Raw genomic sequence first — 19,003 nt, 5'->3', positions numbered from 1 at the left:
TTCCAGGACAGGCTCCAAAGCCACAGAGAAACCCTGTCTCGAAAAACCAAAAAAAAAAATAAATAAATAACCTCTATTAAAAACCCTTTTTGACAATGTGTAAATTTTAATCAAAGTATTTTCTGTGATTTTATTTAGCAGAACACTGCATAAAACAAAAGCAGAAATATGCATCTTAACTAAAGGTGGTAAGTATTTGTAACCCATATATATTTTTTTTTTCCCTGTGGAAACAAAAACATTTTTAAACATAATGTATCTTTTGACATTTACTTTAAAATTAACATTTTTTGAAGTTACAGGTTGGTATAATTGAAAATTTCTTATAAGCAGTATCAGAACAGGAACGGGTTAAGACGGGAAACTGCTGGTCAGTAGAAGAGACTGTGAGTGTTATCATACTGAAGAACTTGGCTCAGAAAAGAAAAGAGGGGGCAGCAGCAGTAGGCACAGAGGGTGTCCTTGGCTGTCAATGCTTTTTTAAAAAGCTTTTTTTTTGTTGTTGTTGTTGTTAGCTTTTTGACCTTGATCTCAGATTTTTTGTTTTACATTTGCACAGTTTCTTAATTGTAAGTGGTCAATTTCCTGTCACCTGCATCAGGTCCCTCTCTCCTGCCTAAGGCAAAGACCCTCAAGATACAGAGAGAGAACAAGGGAGAAGGGGCTGCCCTGTTCTGCTGCAGCTGGCCCTTCTCAGTCACTAGCTCCACCGCCTGCCTTTTGAATAGGCATTCCTCTGCCCTCAGTGGGTGCAGGATGATTTTACCACCCGCTCCATCTCAGGTGTCCTTGCTCCCTGGCCTCAGAGCCACCCAGCCTCCACCCAGATCCTCTGCCATATTGCATTTCCCGCAGTCTCAAGGCTTAGCTCTCAGCACCCAGTGTATTCTCTGCCATCAGACCTGGCTCAGGGCTAGGGATACAGACCCTAGATGGGCTGCTGTCAAGTCATCTGCACTTTACATTTAAGTTTTATCTTTTTTTTTCTCGTCAGTCCAGTCTTAAACATAATAAACAAAGAGACAACAGTTTTCTGGAACTCCAGGGGATCACCATGCACCCAATGTAGTGGCCCCAGAGACATTTCAAGTCACAGGCATGTACTGCCTACCCTCTTTGCACCCAGTTTTTTTTTTTTTTTTTGGGGTGCTCTCCAAGATTTTGTCTCTCTCCTCTCCATCCCTAACAGGCTCCATAGGAGCCTCCAGGATAGAAGTTGAGAGAGAAAAAAACAAAGCAACAATTACCATAATATAACATAAAAGGACTCTGACAAATTCCTAGGACAAGACACATTTTCTCCCACCGTGGGAAAAACCCAAACAGCTATCTCTGAGGTAGCTGCAAATGACCCAGGGCCTGTAGGTAGAATGCCAGCCCCTGTCTAATGACCCGGGAGCAAAACTCCCTGTCTGAAAATGACCCGGAGCCAGAAAGGCCCCTGTCTGGAACTAACCCGGGAGTGGGAGAATTCCCATCCCAGTCTGGAAATGGAAGACAAGGTGTCCCTTGCTTCTCCAGCGTCTCTGTACAAGTGCATCCACTTCAGAGAACACCTGTCAATACCAAAATCCCAAATCGGTCGACCTGTATAAAACCAAAGCAGCCATAGTCAGACAGATAAGACAAAATGACAGAGACAAAGAGACAAGAGACAAAAGACCAAGAGCGCTCTCTCACTGGTAGATGCTAATAAACCTCCGGACTTCCATCATCCTGGTGGAATCTCTGGGGTTCCCAGCCAACGCACCATATGTTGTGCCCAGATTACGATACCCAGAGAGAGACCACCAGAGAGGCCCAGACTATAATAAGCAAGGTTTAATCAGCATAATACAAACATGTTTGGAACTCATCTCCATCCCCGTTACCACAAGGTAGAGAGGAGTTGTATCTCCTCTGTGGGGTAAGCTTTTAAAGGCATAACTACAAAGAGAATCTTTGAAGATGCTTTGGCATGGGTACAAGGACCTTTGCTCCCTCCCATTGTGTTAAGTCAGCTTTTTCCTTGTTTTTAGAGCAAGGCCACTGTTTTTGAGTTAGGCCATCTTTATCAGCCTGTACCAGGTGGCTGGCTGGGCTGAGCTAAGTGACCTTGTGCTCCGAATCTCCTGGGTGGGAGAGGGGAAGGCCACTATCTTCCTGGGAAAACATTCTGCTAGGAAATTTCTTTTTGCCCCTTTGAGAATAAGGGATGAGGGTCCTACACTCACTACAGAACACATGGGATCACCAAACTAAAACACCTCATATTCAGCCAATCCCTTACTACCAGACACATGGTATTGCCAAATTTTCTCCCTTTGAGACACTAATGAGCACTCTGGTACATACACGGATGAAGTACCTGTCAGTTACTTCTTCGAGGCACAGGAATGTGAGTGGAATCAAGAAGTCCAAGATTGAGTTATCGAAATACTGAGTGGGTGGTTCTACAAACACTACACCATCTGTAATGTGTTACGTTTAAAAGAAAGTAGTTTATGTAGCAATGCATTTACAAATGAGTAAGAACTGAGTTTTCAGCTGTGCCAGAGGTGGGAATGGTGTCTGCAACGGTTCTCAAGCTTTAGGACCATCACAGTCTCCCTGAGGGCTGCACTGAGTTAGGATTGTGTAGACCTCCCCACCGCAGACAACTGCATCTCTAGCACATTCCCAGGTGGCTCTGATGTTGTCGGTCTGGAGCCTACACTTAGAAAGCAATGGCTACAAATGCAATGACCCCAGCTTCGAGGGTCATCAATGTAGTCATGATACTTTGGTGTGTCCTTAGAAACTCTTTCAGTTATTGAATGAAGCATTTGTTTGTTTTTTAGCGCAGTCTGGTTTTGCACTCCCAGAAATCCTCCCACTACTTGAGTATTGGGGTAACAGGTGTGTGTCACCATGCCAGACCTATTATATCTCTACACAGACCTTATTTTACTGTCTCCTCACCGGTACAGACCATGTGGGAAGGTGAGACCACAGTCATCCTGAATCACTGCTACTGATTCACATTCTGGCTCTGAGAACCCTCACAAAAGGTGCTGAAAATGGCAGAGCATCTGTCTAGCATGTATAAAACCCTCTAGTCAATTCCCAGGACTAAGGGGGAAAAATTATAGCAAGTAAGCAGGTGCCCTTATCTTCATCAGTCCATTTGGCTGATTCAAACACACTGAAAGAAAATATAAACATATCCTGGGAACCCCTTAGCTGTCAGTGAAGCAATAAAGGACAAACAGGGAACCCAGAGTCAGTCCCAAGGTACCACAGTGCTCAAGAAAATAATATAAAGAATGCAAAACACTTGTTTGCTTATAATATAAACAAACAATTCCCATATGCCTATATGACTTCTTAAAAAATAATACAATGATGGCAAGAAATCTTGAATGAGTTTTTCCATTCCTGACCAAAACCCAAAAGACACACAACAGAATTTTGAAGCATGCAGTTTTCTAATACGGAACACAGTGGTAGAAAGAGGCAAGCAAGTAGTTTGGAAGATACTTATCTTACTAGGACCAGTATCGAAACAGTAAAAAGCAGTGAACAAGGACAGCAGATGTGAACGCACAGTGTTCAGAGGCTCTCAGCCCCAGCCTGTGTCACACCACAGGCAGGAAGCCCTGGACAACATGACCTAAGGATTGGAACAGCACACATCAGCACCACAAGCAGTTGGCTCTGACTCAAACTGTTATTTAGATATATGAGGTCCACTGTCTGTCCTCAGAGGAAGCCTCTCTGCTATGTCACAGAGAACAGAATGGACCTGTAGGGGACATGGGCTTAGAGCAAGTTCCAATGAGGTTTTATTATTTTGAGAAAACACACACATCTATGAAATTCAGCACTGGCCAGAGACCACAGATCAAGTGGAAAGCCATGCATACTGGAGTGCTCCCCAAAGAAGATGACAGAAGGGTCTTGACCATGACCATGGAAGTTGCATCCCTCCTTTTCTTCTAAGTATATATATATATATGACAACATGGAGGAAGGATCAAAGTGTTTTATGTGATGCTTACAGAATGGGAATGTCCAGGTCTGGAAAGCCAATTAGTATTGGTTTAAATCCTGGGTATTGGGTAAGGGGGTATAAGCCTAAAATCCTAGCACTTGAAGGTAGAGGCACAGTACTGACAGCTGAAAGACAGTTTCGGTTATATAGTGACTTTTGGCCAGCCTGCGTTTCATGAGACCTGTCTCAGGGGAAAAAAATTAAAAATGACACCTATGCATTACTACTGGTAGTTTTGTAATCAAAACTCCTTTAGAGGACTTGTTGCTAAGGGGACAAAGGCAAAGCTTTGAAAATACAACTGATAAGGCTTAAAAATTAAGAACTAGCTTATACATTGCCAAAATGAAGAGACAATTATGAAAATTCTCATTACATAAGCTCAGTCATTCTTCAGCCTAAGTGGAGGTTCTCAACCAGGAACAACTTCACCTCTCAGGAGCATGTAGCATATCTAAAGACACACTTGCTTGTCGTGACTGAAGGCTGTGTTGTGGGAGTATCCCATGAAGAGCAGGGCCACCCCAGCAGAATCAGACCTGAAATATCAGTAATGAAGACACAGAGACCCTGACATAAAGAGAGGCATCAAAACTCAAGATCTACTAGTCAACAGTAAACTCTTAAAAGTCATGCAGTAACTACCACACAATGCCAGCACTCAAGAGGCTGAGGCAAAAGGATTGCTTGAGCCCTGGAATTCAACATCAGCCTGGACAAACAAAAGGAGGAATCACACAACACATTGTGGTCTATGCAAATCACAAAAAAAAAAAAACCTTCTTTCAAGTAAAATGGACACATTTCAACTTAGCCCACTGCCAGCCTTGTGTCTCTGGGCAAATAACATATCCACATGACTATCTTTTAATCGTAAAATGTGGATAGTACTGACCTCAAATGATTATATTTAGTACTGAAGATGCTAAACTGATGAGTTCAAGGTTTCTAAATGTGTAATGAGATACATTGGGTGGCATAGCAAATTCACAGGGGTGAAGCAGAGTGTATTGAATTTCTGTAAGAAACAGATACTCAACATCAGTCAGATATGAGCAAACTACTAGACCAAAACATTTCAATACTAATCACTCTGAATTCCTCCAATGTTATCATCCCTCTGGGAAGCTAAGCTCTTATGTATTGTGAATAAAAAGTCAACACTGTGAATGACAATGTGGACAAAGGTGGTGCCCAACCTGATTTCAAGGTGAAGTTGTGAGGTATCTGATTGGAAGCTTCACCCTAGCCGCTGGCCTGGGAGTTGCTTTGGTCCTGACCAGGGACCAAATTTAGGCTTGTGCCAGAAAAAGGAACACATGGTCTCCAGGGTTTGACTGGGCTCCTCTCCCCGCTGTGCTGTCCTGATCCACCTGGGAGTGCAGCATTCATTAACCGTGGGCATTTTTGATTTGGTCTAATCTGGTTTAATTGGAGTTATTTTGCATTGAGAGGGAGGCCCATCAGCAGCCTTTTACAAAAACCCCTTTAAATGGGGCTATCGAAAACAAACAACGCTCCAAAAGTGCGCAGTTCCTAGATGTGCACTCCCTCCCCGCTCCCCTGCTCCCTTCATCCCCCCACTCCCTTTCCCTAGAACAGGTTTCCAAGTGTTTTATTTGTCTGTCTGTTAGAATGATGTGGCCACAGTATGTATATGTGAATATGTAAATGTGTTTTTGTGATGTGCTCAATTTAATTTTCTGTATCCATGTGTTCTTATGTTAAGATCAGTAAAACTTATATCTACAGATTACAGCAGCTTTGAAAAATACAAACACATGGGTAGCCGCCATTTTAACCTCACCACCATCTTTGGTAAGGGTACCCACGTGTGCTAGTCTGCCATCTTTGATAAGGGTACCTACATGTGCTAGTCCGCCATCTTTGATAAGGGTACCTACATGTGCTAGTCTGCCATCTTTGGTAAGAGTACCCACATGTGCTAGTATTCTTTGACTTATTAAAATATTCCTTTTAATCTTCTTGCATCTCTTAGCATTGATAAACTATAACTAACTGGATAAAATACATGTCTAAATTTAGCTTATATGCCCAAAAATAACAGGCAATGGTACCCTGACTCTCAAGTGCCTTTACAGATCTGAGGGTAAGGCATTTAACAAAAAAGCTTCTAATACAGACATGCCAGCTTCCGCAGCACCCGTTAGCTCCTCCAAGAAGAAAGAAGATCTTCCACCTCCAGGCCTTGCTTTTGGGTTTGGTAAACCCACCCACACAGCAAAAAGTGGCCTTTCACCTCTTCAGCTTCTTGGATGTTTCTTCACCTGGGGAATCAATCTTCTCATCCTGCCAAGACAGGTAGAGTAAATCCTCCCCCACAGGAAAATCTTTGGGCCTCTTGTAATGAGCAGCTAATGGCAAGCACCGCTTCTAAGTCTGGCGTTCTCCATGGACTAAGGAGAGGAGTTAGGATTGCCTGTCTAGCTAAAATGCTGTCTCATTTTTGCTCACTTATCCCTCCCAGATCTGTCTAATGACATTTGACAGCTTAAGGTACTGTTAACCTACTACTTCATCCATGACATTTAATAAAGTTTCCTGCTAAAATATAGACAGGTGTGCCTAACGAGTTTCAGGTGCATAAAAACTAACAGCCTTTTACTAACCGCAGCCAGTTTTGAGCATATTATACAGGTCACTCCTGCTGCCTGGGCCAAGACCAACTCACAAAGTGCTCTCCAGACAATACCAACATCTGCACCAGCTCCTGGGACTTCACCATTGGTACCAACTATTCTGGATCAAGGACACCTACCAACTAAAATCTGTTTTTACTTGCTATTGTGTCCCACCCCATGGCTAGCCACATTTTATAGGGCCATAATAACAATATTTTTTTCAGCCGGGCGGTGGTGGTGCACATCTTTAATCCCAGCACTCGGGAGGCAGAGGCAGGCGGATCTCTGTGAGTTCGAGGCCAGCCTGGTCTACAAGATCTAGTTCCAGGACAGGAACCAAAACAGCTACGGAGAAACCCTGTCTCGAAAATCAAAAAAAAAAAAAATATATATATATATATATTTTTTTTTTTCTCCTAGCTACCAGCCTTCTCATCTCTCTCAAAAAGCAGCTGCCTCAAAACTCCAGGATGACAACAAACCAGATGCTGCTCCAGCCACTCGTGAGCCCACCAACTCCCAGCTCTCCCCTCTCCCACATCACCTCATGCCCACAGGAAGTAGCCAGACTTGAGCAGACACCCCTATATCCAAGGACTCTGGGATGTTTGATTGAAAGTGAGACTCCAGCCCTCTGACACCCTATAGCCAAGAAGTCTGGGAAGATTGGAAGTGTCACCCCAGCCCCTGGGAGTTGCCTTGGTCTGGACTCCAACTCCCAGCCTGCCAAGCACTGACCCCTCCCCAGGGAGGGTCAGGACCACTCCCACAGGCTATTTAGGCTCGTGCCAGAAAAAGGAACATGTGGTTTTGGGTTTTGCATGTGTTCTCCCTCTGTCTTCCCTCCACCTTGCTCCTGGCCACCTGAGAGTGTGGCATTTATTACACGTCGGCATTGTTTATTTGGTCTAATCTGATTTAATTGGAGTTATTTTGCATCGGCAGAGAGGCTCTTCTTAAGATTTTTTCCTAACAGTATCAAACAGATACACAGGTCTCTTTAGTAACTGCAGTTTTTAAAGAAAGAAACAGTCACACATGAGAAATCCTACCACTTGTGAGGCAGAGGCAAAGGGATGGCAATTTTAAGGCAGCCTTGACTGCACAGCAAGATAGATTGTGCTTGTCCAACTTGTCTGTTGCTTTTTAAATGACTAATAAATTGCTACAACATATATATTTCGGATGTCTGAACACAACTAATTAATAAACTGAAGTGTGGAAAATATATTTTGGCCTAGGGTATTGTCAAGTTACTGAGACCTTTAAGGAACTGTAATTCTAAACAGACAGGGTTAGCTCAATGCGTAGAGACACACTGGAGGTCTTTAGCAAAGAGAGAGCCCAACTCAGAAGTTCTATCCAAATGAACCAAACTGAAAGAGCCAAGCCACACTGTGAGCTAAGCAGACGGCAGCTGCCTTGGGCCACGTGGCTCCCAGTGGTTTGCTACAGAGCAAAGGGTAACTGATAAAGGCTGTGATAACTGCTGCCTGAAGCTACAGTTCAGGAAAAGGCATGAGCAAAGAGAAGGTGTGAGCAATGGTACATGGTCTATAAATAACACTCACACATGTGCAAAGAATGACTCATCGGTGCTGGTGTTTTTCAAGTAAGCTTTTTAAAAGGCAAGCTGATCTTGGCTGAACTCAACCAATCCAACCCATGACCTTTTCAGTGAGAGACTTTTTAGATAAGAAATTTTCCCAGAACACTTGAGTTTTTAAAACAAAAGTTTTAAAGTAAGAGAGAATCCGTCTCAGGTGGATTTCTTCACTATATATAAGATTAATTTACCCATCGGCCCACCAATCTGATCATTTGTTGGTATTATGTATAGGGCACTGAGCCAATTCTGGAATACAAAGATGCCCAAGAAAATGAGGTCTAAGCTGGGCATGATGGCACTGCCTGTGACCCCAGCTCTGAGGAGATATAGGTAAAAGATACCTAAGTTCTAGTTCAACCCAAGCTACCCAGCAAGATCCTAAAGAAAAAACAAAACCCAACAATAAACCCCTTATAATCATGGGGCTCATAATTCGAAAAGAAAGGTGAAAAATGAACAAAACAAGCATGGTAATGCTGCATTGAGAGTGTGCAATGGGAAGAGGTTCTACTCCATACACTTCTACATTGATCAAAGTAACGCAAAATACAAGGATGCTCACGACAGATCCTGATGTGACACCAATTAACCAAGCTTACAGTAACTGCTACAGAAAAGGGAATAGTCGCAACAGGTACAGCCAGTCTGTATGGGAAAACAAAGGCTGGCAGCCACACACGCGTATGCGGGAGCTTTATCAAGACTCCAGTCACAGGGAACTCGACTATGGCTCTGCAGGTGTGCACAAAAGGAGGTCTGTCGGGGAGCCTGAAGGCTACTATGTGGATAATTAGAAAACACCATTCTCAGAGTCTGAAAGACTATTAAACCCCTTGACCTTCTCTGTCAGTCACAACTGAACACAATGGAAAATCCTGGTAGAGATCTAAAAAATACCCACAATCCAGAAGGCTCGGCACTGAGAGAACATGTCAGGAACAACTACAATTACATGGGGTTCAGGGATGTGGCTAAGTGGTACAAGGCTTGACTAGCACATAGAAGGTCCTAGATTTGACCCCCAGCACTACCAAAAAGAAAAACTGTTGAGCAGCAATATGGACAGGCAGAGCTGAGCAGACGAGCATAATGAAAGGACAGCAGAGAGGGCCGCGTCTCAACAAGCAAAATGTTATGATCCCACTGTGCGGCTCGCAAGGCTACTTGCCTAATTGCAGAGTGTCCTCTGGGTGTAACTCCATGATGGGTCTGAACAGAAGTGGCTTGTTTCTATGGGAAGATGGGAAAGAGGAGAAAAGAGTCAATTAACACATGAGTGCACTTACTGCCAAATGCAGACGTCTGTCACAAACTGTGAGCACATACCGAATACTCCTTTTCCAAAATGCTTGGGACGAGACACTGTACAGATTTGGGATGTCTGTGAGATTCTGAAATATTTGCATAGATTACTGTAACACTTCCCTAATTGAACATGATGCTAAGAATATTTCTGATCCTTGAGCATTTTTATTTCGTATTTTTGGATGAGGGAAGTTTGGTGTACTGCTAATGTGCAGAACAAGGGCCACTCTGGAAGTCTTTCTTCAGTCTACCTGCACTTGACCCTGTGTGCACAGCAGCAGTTCACACAGGCTGCAGGTTACGTCAGCTCTGCACTGTCGCATCTGCCATTTAAATCACACAATGATCACAAGTAACTGATTTAAAAATAACTAGAAGTAGGCTAACACAAATTTTCTAAAAGGTCCAGGATTTCCCAGCTACCTCCAATTCTTGCTTATTCTCAAGCAAAATTGTATCTTATGATCCTGTCTGCTCTTTGTCATGAATAAAAGCTCAGTAATATTTATAATATAACTCCTGTAATCCAGCAAATGAAGAAAAATCAGAAATCAGAGAACCACACAACTATGCATAAGTAAAGCCTGTTTTTCTTTCCAGGAAGTCATCCTGAGCTTCATCGAAGGCCCATTCACACCCACCTCACCAAGAGTTCGAATGAGCTCAGCAGAACTATACAGTTCCAAGAGTCACCATTCATCATTAAAAAAATATAAAATGTAGCTAATATTTAGAAAAACTGGAAAACTCATAGTACAGACCACAGGAAAGCGAAAAACACTCCCAACACATAGGGATGTAGTAGCTCTACAGAATAAACTCAAAGTTTCAATGTCTATGGAATTCTAAAATATATAATAATTAGGCTTTTTGAAAAATAACTACTTAAAGTGGGATAAGAGTATAAAAAATAATTTAAAAAAACCCTATTAAGTACTGAAAGAGGGCTTTTGAAGTCAGGTTTAGATCTTAGCTCCACCCACGCTAGTCAGGTGACCCTGGGCAAGTCAAAATCTCTGAGCAAGGAGATTCTTCATCTACAAAAAGGGTTCTGAGAACTCAGTTCTCAAGTCTACCATGAGGAGTGAGTCACCCCAAGCCCCCAGCAAAAAAAAAAAAAAAAAAAAAAACGAGAGCAAGAGGCATCTAAAGCTCCTCAAGTCCCTCAGAATAGCCATCAAGCATTCCACACACTCAAATCAAGAAAAAAACCACTACATCAATTTGGGGCCAGGTTACTGTCGATATCTCAGGATAAAGCAATAATCAAAATACACAAAAAAAATGCAGAGTGTTCAACTATGCTCTGCATAGACCAATCTTTAATGTTCAGAGAAGTTTCCTTAATGGGTAAGGAAAGTCGCCCAGAATGTACACTGAATGTTGACGGTCACACATGCAGGGCTGCTAGCTCCAGGGAAGGGAAGGGAAAGGCAGCAGCACTCTCCAGTGAGGTCTCTCGCATCCAGCCACTACACATGAGCTGTGTCTCCACCAACTGACATACTGTCCCCCAACAAAATCACACTTACTTGATGGTGTGCAGCTTTCTCGTGACTATCATTGGAAAGTCGACTTCAAAATATTTATTTGGGAGAAGACCTTCATCCTGGAGAAAAGCACACAGAAGCATCCTTAACGCACGTAGTCACTGCACGGAGCCAGCACTAATTATCTAACCGCAATGGCGGTACTTGGGGATTTTAGGTCAGGAGACTCACATGATCAGAAGTGTTTTATTTATTTTTATTCATGTGCACGAATGTTCCCTGAGCCTATATGAATGCCTGTGCAACATGTGTGTGCCTTCTGCCCTTACAGAGCATTCAATCCTATGGAATTAAAGATGGTTGTGAACCATCATGTGGATGCTGGAACTGAACCTGGGTCCTCTGCAAGAACAGCAGTGCTCTTAGCTAGTAAGGCATCTCTGCGGCCCCAGAAGAGCATTTTCAAATTACCATGGTCTCATTGAGAATGTATTCGAGAAGAGCAAGAGTAAATACAGAAGCTGGGAGATAGTCAGCGAAGTGCTTGTCTGACAAGTGCCAGGACCGGAGTGTAAGTCCCATGTAAAATGCCAATCATGGTGGTGTGAGTTTGTAATCCCAGTGCTGAGGAGGCAATGACAGGAGGGTCTCTGAGGCTCTTTAGTCAGGTGGTCTAGCCTGACTGTTAAGCTCTAAGCCAGTGAGAAACCTGTCTCAGGAGGTAAATGGTGTCCCTGAGGATGACCCAAGGTTGTTTTCTGGCCTCTATATGTGTTTGTATACACAGGCACATACACACACACACGTACACATACACACGCATATATACATGTACACACACAAAAAAACACACACATATACACACATTTAAAAATAGATACAAGAAAAACAAAGAGGTTTCTGTATTTGTCCAGGTAAGGTTTACAGAGCTCGAAACTGAGGTGGTTGGGAAGGAGTTGTGAGGTGTCCAAACACAGTACGTATTCTTCCAAAAGTACTTGAAACAATTAGAGACCATCATGAAGTCAATGTAGAATCTGTATTGCCCAACATTTTAGGGATTCATTTAGAATGAAACAGTTACTATGAAGAAGCATCCCATGCATAGGGTTAGGATCATTTCTTTGCTGCTGCAACAAAGCCAATGAAGAATAAGGCTCAAATAATGTGGGATCCCCCTCTGTATGCTGTGAATACCATTGATTAATAAAGAAACTGCTTTGGACCTATAGCAAGACAGAACTTAGCTAGACAGGAAAAACTAAACTGAATACTGGGAGAGAGAAGGCAGAGTCAGGGAGAAGCCATAGAGCAGATGCCAGAGACAGATACACTGAAACTTTGCTGGTAGGGCATGACCTTGTAGTGATGCACAGATTAATGGAGATGAGTTAAATTAAGACTTAAGAGTTAGCAAACAAGAAGCTAGAGCTAATGGGACAAGCAGTGATTTAATTAATACAGTTTCTGTGTGATTATTTTGGGGCTGAGCATCCAGGAACCAACAAGTGGCCTCCTTCTCACAATTGGTGCCACCGACTGAGCTGCTGGGGGATCAGGAACCTAACTAGCGGCTCCTTACAACACTCAAATCCCAGCTCCACCATTCATCTGAATGGGCCAAAAGTGAACACAGGGGCTGTGGGGGGGGGGCGGCTCAGTGGTTAAGAGCAATCACTGTTTTTCCAGATCCCAGAGCCACTATTTATCTGAATTGGCCAAGGAGTGAACACTTACAAGGGCTGGAGAGAGGGTTCAGTGGTTAAAAGTGTACTTCTAGAGGAGCAAAGTTTGATTCCCAGCACCCACATGGTAATTCACAATGACCTATAACTCACAAGACAGCATCCTCTTTCCAGGGCTAGTTCCAGGCACTTGCCCTCCTGAGCCACCTAGCATCCTTCCCAGTTGAAGGAAAAACAACTGTGGCAAATCATACTTCAATCACTGTTGCTCCGATTCCCTGTGCATTAACACCACAAGCCTAAAGAGCTCCTAGATAATCAGCTGATACAGAGGCCTCAAGTCCAGGGCAGGGCAGCCGGGAAGAGCATCACTTAGATGCAGAGGGAAGCCACCACAGCTGACCATTTCACACACTGCCAAAGTCAATGCCGTTTCCTTCCACAGGACTAAAGAGACATTAAGAAGTGAGGTACATTAAGAGGCTTTACCCTTTATCCCTCATTCTTTTTGTGACAGTCCAGTTGTCTTGTCTACAGGAAACCCCCATCTACATAAAGGGTCTTGGGTTCCTCAAGAACACACAGAAAGAGTAGGAAGTCCATAGTAGTAGCTTCACCTCTGCAGATTCAGCCTTTCTAGCTAGAAGGTAAAAGACACAGTAAGAGCACGGATAAGCTCTTTCTATGCTTTTATGGAAAGGCATATTATCTCTAAGGCATATATTCGTAATTCTTTTCTGCAAAGAGCCAAAAAAAGAGTTTAATCTTTTCTGGTCAGATGGACTCTGTTGTAACTAGTCAACTCTGTTGTCATCCTAGTCATAAAGCTGCTAAATATGAACATTATACAAACAAATGGAAGTGACTGTGTTCCAATAAAGCTTTATTTATAAAAACAGGTGGTGGGCCAGATTTAGCCTATCACTTGTTTAAAACTCTTGCTCTCTAAGAGCAAACAGGGAGCTGGAAAGACAGCTCCGCAGTTAAGAGCATTGACTGCTCTTCCAAAGAACATGGGTTTAACTCTCAGGACCCATTCCCAGGAACCACATCTTTAACTCCAGTTCCAGGGGATCTGACAGTCTCTTCTAGCTTCTGTGGACATCAGGCACGTACTTCATGCACAAGCATACATGCATGCAAAACACCTACACACATAAATTTAAAAAAAAGAACACACAAGAAAAATATCTACAATATCCTTAAAAAGGAAGTTTGGAAGGGCTGGAGAGATGGCTCAGCGGTTAAGAGCATTGCCTGCTCTTCCAAAGGTCTTGAGTTCAATTCCCAGCAACCAACCACATGGTGGCTCACATGGTGGATCTGTAATGAGATCTGGTGCCCTCTTCTGGCCTGCAGACATACAGACATAATATTGTATACATAATAAATAAATATTTAAAAAAAGGAAGTTTGGATTTAAGAAAAAAAGTGGTCCAGATCAACATGACTATCAATAAAAATATAAAATTTGCCACAAAGGCCTTTCAAACTTTCTGCCATTTTCTTTCTTACTACTGACAGGCAATTTTTTTTCTTAGAAGAAGTAAACTTTGCTTGTAAGTAAAAATCTCAAATTTATTATTATCAAGTTATCTACAATAAGGAGGAAGAAAGCAACCCATGTGATCAAGGGATCCCAGGCCCAGTGGAGGGATCTCTCAAGAGCAACAACCTTACACAGAATCTGCTCAAGTCCTTATACCAACCGCGTAACACTCTGCTACAAAGACAAAATAGGCCTGCGGAAATGATGTCACTAATAAGGCCTCCCCAAATAACCAAAGCACTGTGTGTAAACAAGGACTTGAGTTCACTGCAATGTGTGTCCCCATTCTAAAGCCACAGGTTGTTGGACCCCAGAAGACACTCTGTCCCAGGCCCTCTTCCTCCATCTGTGAAACCCCTCATAGCGCTCTCACAATAACACTGTATCACATAAATGCTCTCATAAATGCCAGTTATCCTAGAGAAAAATTAAAATGCAAACAAGAACACCAAGATCACACTGGCCATTGGTTTCTCACGTAAAACAAAAGCTAGGTGCTTTGATGACCAAAGTCCTTATCAGGTGAACTGATTAGAGACCAATGATCTAAGCAGGCCAGGTTATGTGCATACATACTTATTTATCTTATTCTACCCTTACAAGGATCTAGGGAAATGTACAGACCCATCACTACCCATGACTGACCTCACAGAGAAGTCAAAAAATCTGCACAAATCTGCAGAAAGGACATGTGACAGAGAGGACACGTCACAGAAAAACCAGGATCATGGAGCCAAGGCAGAACTTCAGCAGAATCATGTGCCTTCCTTGTGAGTATGATCAGATCTGCCTCTCTACCCCTCAGAGTAGCCAGAGCTCCAACCAGAACAACCACAGCAGGCTTTATGTCATACCCTGCATATCCATCTAACAAATCTCGGACTCTTACCCTAAATGACATTACATGGTCAACAGATCATAGTTACTACCAAAATTACAAATTTTTATATTTATAGATTTGGTCTCAGTGATTCTGGTGGAAAATTTTTTTTCTTCCTGCTGTATATCAACACACAGAAGAAAACACATTGAATTTTAGTATAAAAACAATTAGAAACCATCTAACTTATTGATTGGGCCCTGAGGAAAAACAAAGGGTTGACAGTTATAGTAGGGGTGACTATGGGATGTATCTAGGCATATGGAATGGGATGAAAAAGCCTATTGAATTGCTTTCAATATATTTATTTTTTTAATTTATATGCATGTTCATCCGTACACGTGTGTTTGCATGATCACTGCGTTTGCACATGCATGTGGAGCAGAGGACCACCTCAAATGTCATTCCTCTCAGGTGCATTCCACTTTTTGTTCAAAACAGGATTTCTCATTGTCTTGGAAACCATCACATAGGCTAAGCTAGATGGCCCAAGAACTTCCAGGGATCACCAGTCTCTGCCCCACCCCAACTCCCCAGTGTAGGGTTGCAAGTGCAAACCACTATGCCCGGCTTTTTATGTGGATCCTAGGGACTGAACTCGGGTCTCTGCTTTACCAGATGAGACAGTCCCCTCTCCTAATATATTTTTTAAAAGTTTAAACTAAGTAATCATCTCCAAAGAACTAAACTGGAGCAACTGTAGTAGAACCTTTAATTACCTTTAACTTCCAGAAGGTGGTGTCCATCCCAGCCCCAAGGTTGAGAATTTGACAACGACATTCTGTCTTCCGGAGAAAAGCTTTAATAAGCTGGCTGACACCGTGAACTCGAGCAAAATATCCTTCAAGAAAGTTCCAGAGAAACAAGCTGTGAGTCACTCAGGGACAACACACACTGTCCCTCACAGCCTCCAGAGAACCAGGTGCCACAAGGGTCACTGGCTCTGAAACACTCATCAGGAAATCTGCCTCAAGACCACGGGGAGGAACACCAAGGAAACTAGCATGGCCTTACCTGGGGAACCGTGGTATTTAAATCTCTTTGCATGGCTCACAGAAACTATCTGCAAGGATCTACCACTAGGAGCCAAAAGGTCCCCAACACTGCACACAGCTGAATTAAGATCTCTCAGTTAGTTTTCACTGGGACAGAAAGTAAGCCATGTTTCTGCCTCAAACCCTTGATGAAATGACTTAAAAGCCCAACAGTGTTAAACACTATAAAAAGGCACAAAAGGTTACCCTCACGCAGACAGTTCATAGTGAAAGATACATGATAGTTTTCTTTTGCTTAGTGTTTTGTGTGTGTGTGGTTGTTTTTTTGTTTGTTTGTTTTGAGACAGGGCCTTATTGTATAGTCCAGATGGTTTTAAACTCACTATTTTCCTGCCTTAACTTTCAGCGTGCTAGAAATACAGGCATGCCCCATCACACTTGGCTTATAAAGAGGTTGTGTGTGTGTGTGTGCGTGCGCGCACTTTTCAGTACTAGAAACTGAACCCCTGAACTTGTGCATGCTAAGCAAGCACTCTATGAATGAGCCACATCTGTAGACATTAATAGATTTTAAACAGGAAAATGTAATCTCTTTTATAAACAAAGGAAATAGAAAACAAATTTCAGTAACACCATTTTTATGATCAGGTTGAGATGAGAAAGTTTTATAGAATTCCAGGTTCGTGAGAACACTGGAAACTAAGGCCTTCCCTATGCTTTGTGAAGCATATACCCTGGAAGGCTCCCTAAGAGCAAATCTGTAAAGCCTCAGGGCTTAGGGTGCTGAGATGGTGGCAAGGCAGATGGTCACTTACCTCTGTTAATTTCAGGGGCCTTCCTCTCTTTAGACTGCCTCACAAGATGCTCGATGTATGGATCATGCCAGTAGCCAATGCTCACCGCAAACCTGGGAAAGTCGAAAAGGCAGGTAGTGAGCATAGATTTTTCAGTCCTACGTATCACTGTCAAGTTCCCAAGAATCACGTAGGGAAAAAATATCTACTTCAAAAGGCCAATAAATGCACATGGACTGCCTCCCAACCCCCTTAACAAGACCCACCTGACATCTTCACACTCACATGACACCACCATGAATGTTTCCCACTTCAATCATGTCTCACCTCTCTTCTTACTGCTAATTCCTTTCCCAGGACCCTAAATAAAAATAACCCATCTCACCCTTCACAGGGACTTATGATCATCTGTTCACTAGGTAAACATTATGGTTAAGATTATCAATTGTAACAGAAAATTTCCTAACTCCTACTCTGAATCTTTACACCTCTAACCCCATGTTCTTTAAAACTAAGTCGGGATTAAAGGGTGTGTGCAGTAAGTACATCATGCTGCAGTCTAAGCTCCCAGAAGCAGACACTACATCTTTTCCTTGTAACTACCAATAAGACTTCTTTCTCTTGGGCTAAAGAGAAGGCTCGGAGGTTAAAAACACTGGCTGCACTTCCAGAGGAACTGAGTTCATTTCCCAGCAATCACATGGTGGTTCACAATTCATAATGAGATCTGGTGCCCTCTTCTGGCCGCAGGAATACATGCAGGCAGAACAATGTATACATAATAAATAAATCTTTTTTTAAAAAAAAAAAAAACACCTTTTCTTATTTGATTTTGGTTTTGAGACAAGGTCTCCTATATATCCTGACTGGTCTCAGCATCTGCATTCCTCCTGTCTCACCCTCCCAAGGGCTGAGGTTACAGATGTGTTACACTAGGTAACAAGACTGACTTCTGCCTTGCCCTAGTAAGTGACATTATTTCTGTACAGGCTTGTCTCTCACTGGTGTTTGCACATGTGCAGGTACCATGAGGAAGCACGTGGAGTGAGGTGTTTAATACAGTATGCAAACATGCTCACTAATGGCCAGGCCTTGCTGAGTCTACACAGTCCAAAGCAAACAACACACTTACAGTCTGACCACAGTGAGTTTACTCTGTCTGTAGACAGAGGGTAAAGCTCAGTTGTAGAGCCAGTCATGGTGGTTCACACCTTTAATCCCAGCATTTAGGAGGCAGAGGTAGGCGGATCTCTGAGAGGTCTAGGCTAGCCTGATCTACAAAGCAAGTTCCAGGCAGGCAAGCTGGGGCTAAGTAATGAAATCCTGTCTCAGCAAGCAAAAAAACAAAACAAAACAACTCAGTGGAACCATTCTTGCTTAAGGCACTACATTCAATCCTAATACCACAAAATAAATGAGTAAGAACAAAAAATTAAACAGTATGGATTTCAACAGTGTGTGCCTCATTACTATCAAATTCAATTTGAACACTGTGAAAATCTTCATTTTTTAACTATGAAGACAAGAATAAAAATAGAAAATAGCATCATGTGTTACACACAGGAAGAATGAAGACTGTTTCCGGAAGTTTTGAGGTACATGTTGGGGTGCAGTGAGCTATCTTCTCATTGTGGAAATTGTTTTCAGAGGAATCTTGTAGTGCCATCTAGTGGCAAAAGCGTATCTTTAGCTGAAGCAACCACAATTCTTTCCAATCCTTACCACAGGAAAGAAGGGAGTGTTCTAGACTTGATAGATCAGGACCTCACCATTTGACCGGGCAGACAGCCAACATACAGGACTTTTTACAACACACGGTAGGTGAGGAAGGAAAAGAAGGCTGCTTAAAGGAAGGAGGATGAGCGTCAGATTCTGGGATTTACAGGTCACCAATGTGAGATTAACTAAATGAACTGGCATATTCACACAAAGAAATGCTTACTGGCGATAGCCTGCCTGCAAAAAGCAGGGTAGGCGCCTTGTTTGCGACCTGCCCATCCAGCACAGAGGCCTGATCTTCGGCGCCAGGAGACCTAGCTTTG

General features: G+C 42.8%; 1 protein-coding gene across 2 annotated transcripts in view; it reads right to left on the bottom strand.

Moving 5' to 3' along the window:
- Lcmt1 (leucine carboxyl methyltransferase 1) overlaps positions 1-19,003 on the bottom strand; it is a 73,013-nt gene that overhangs the window by 30,005 nt on the left and 24,005 nt on the right. For both annotated transcript variants that reach the window (XM_005351182.2, XM_026781664.1), the window contains exons 2-5: positions 16,983-17,074; positions 15,892-16,013; positions 11,101-11,177; positions 9,432-9,493 (exon numbers count right to left, since the gene is read on the bottom strand). In XM_005351182.2, the coding sequence (XP_005351239.1) occupies positions 9,432-9,493; positions 11,101-11,177; positions 15,892-16,013; positions 16,983-17,074 (353 nt within the window). The remainder of the gene's footprint in view (positions 1-9,431; positions 9,494-11,100; positions 11,178-15,891; positions 16,014-16,982; positions 17,075-19,003) is intronic.

The sequence above is a fragment of the Microtus ochrogaster genome, chromosome 8 (assembly GCF_000317375.1).
Source record: "Microtus ochrogaster isolate Prairie Vole_2 chromosome 8, MicOch1.0, whole genome shotgun sequence".
In the NCBI taxonomy this organism is placed as follows: Eukaryota; Metazoa; Chordata; class Mammalia; order Rodentia; family Cricetidae; genus Microtus; species Microtus ochrogaster.
This window is presented reverse-complemented; position numbering and strand designations above follow the sequence as displayed.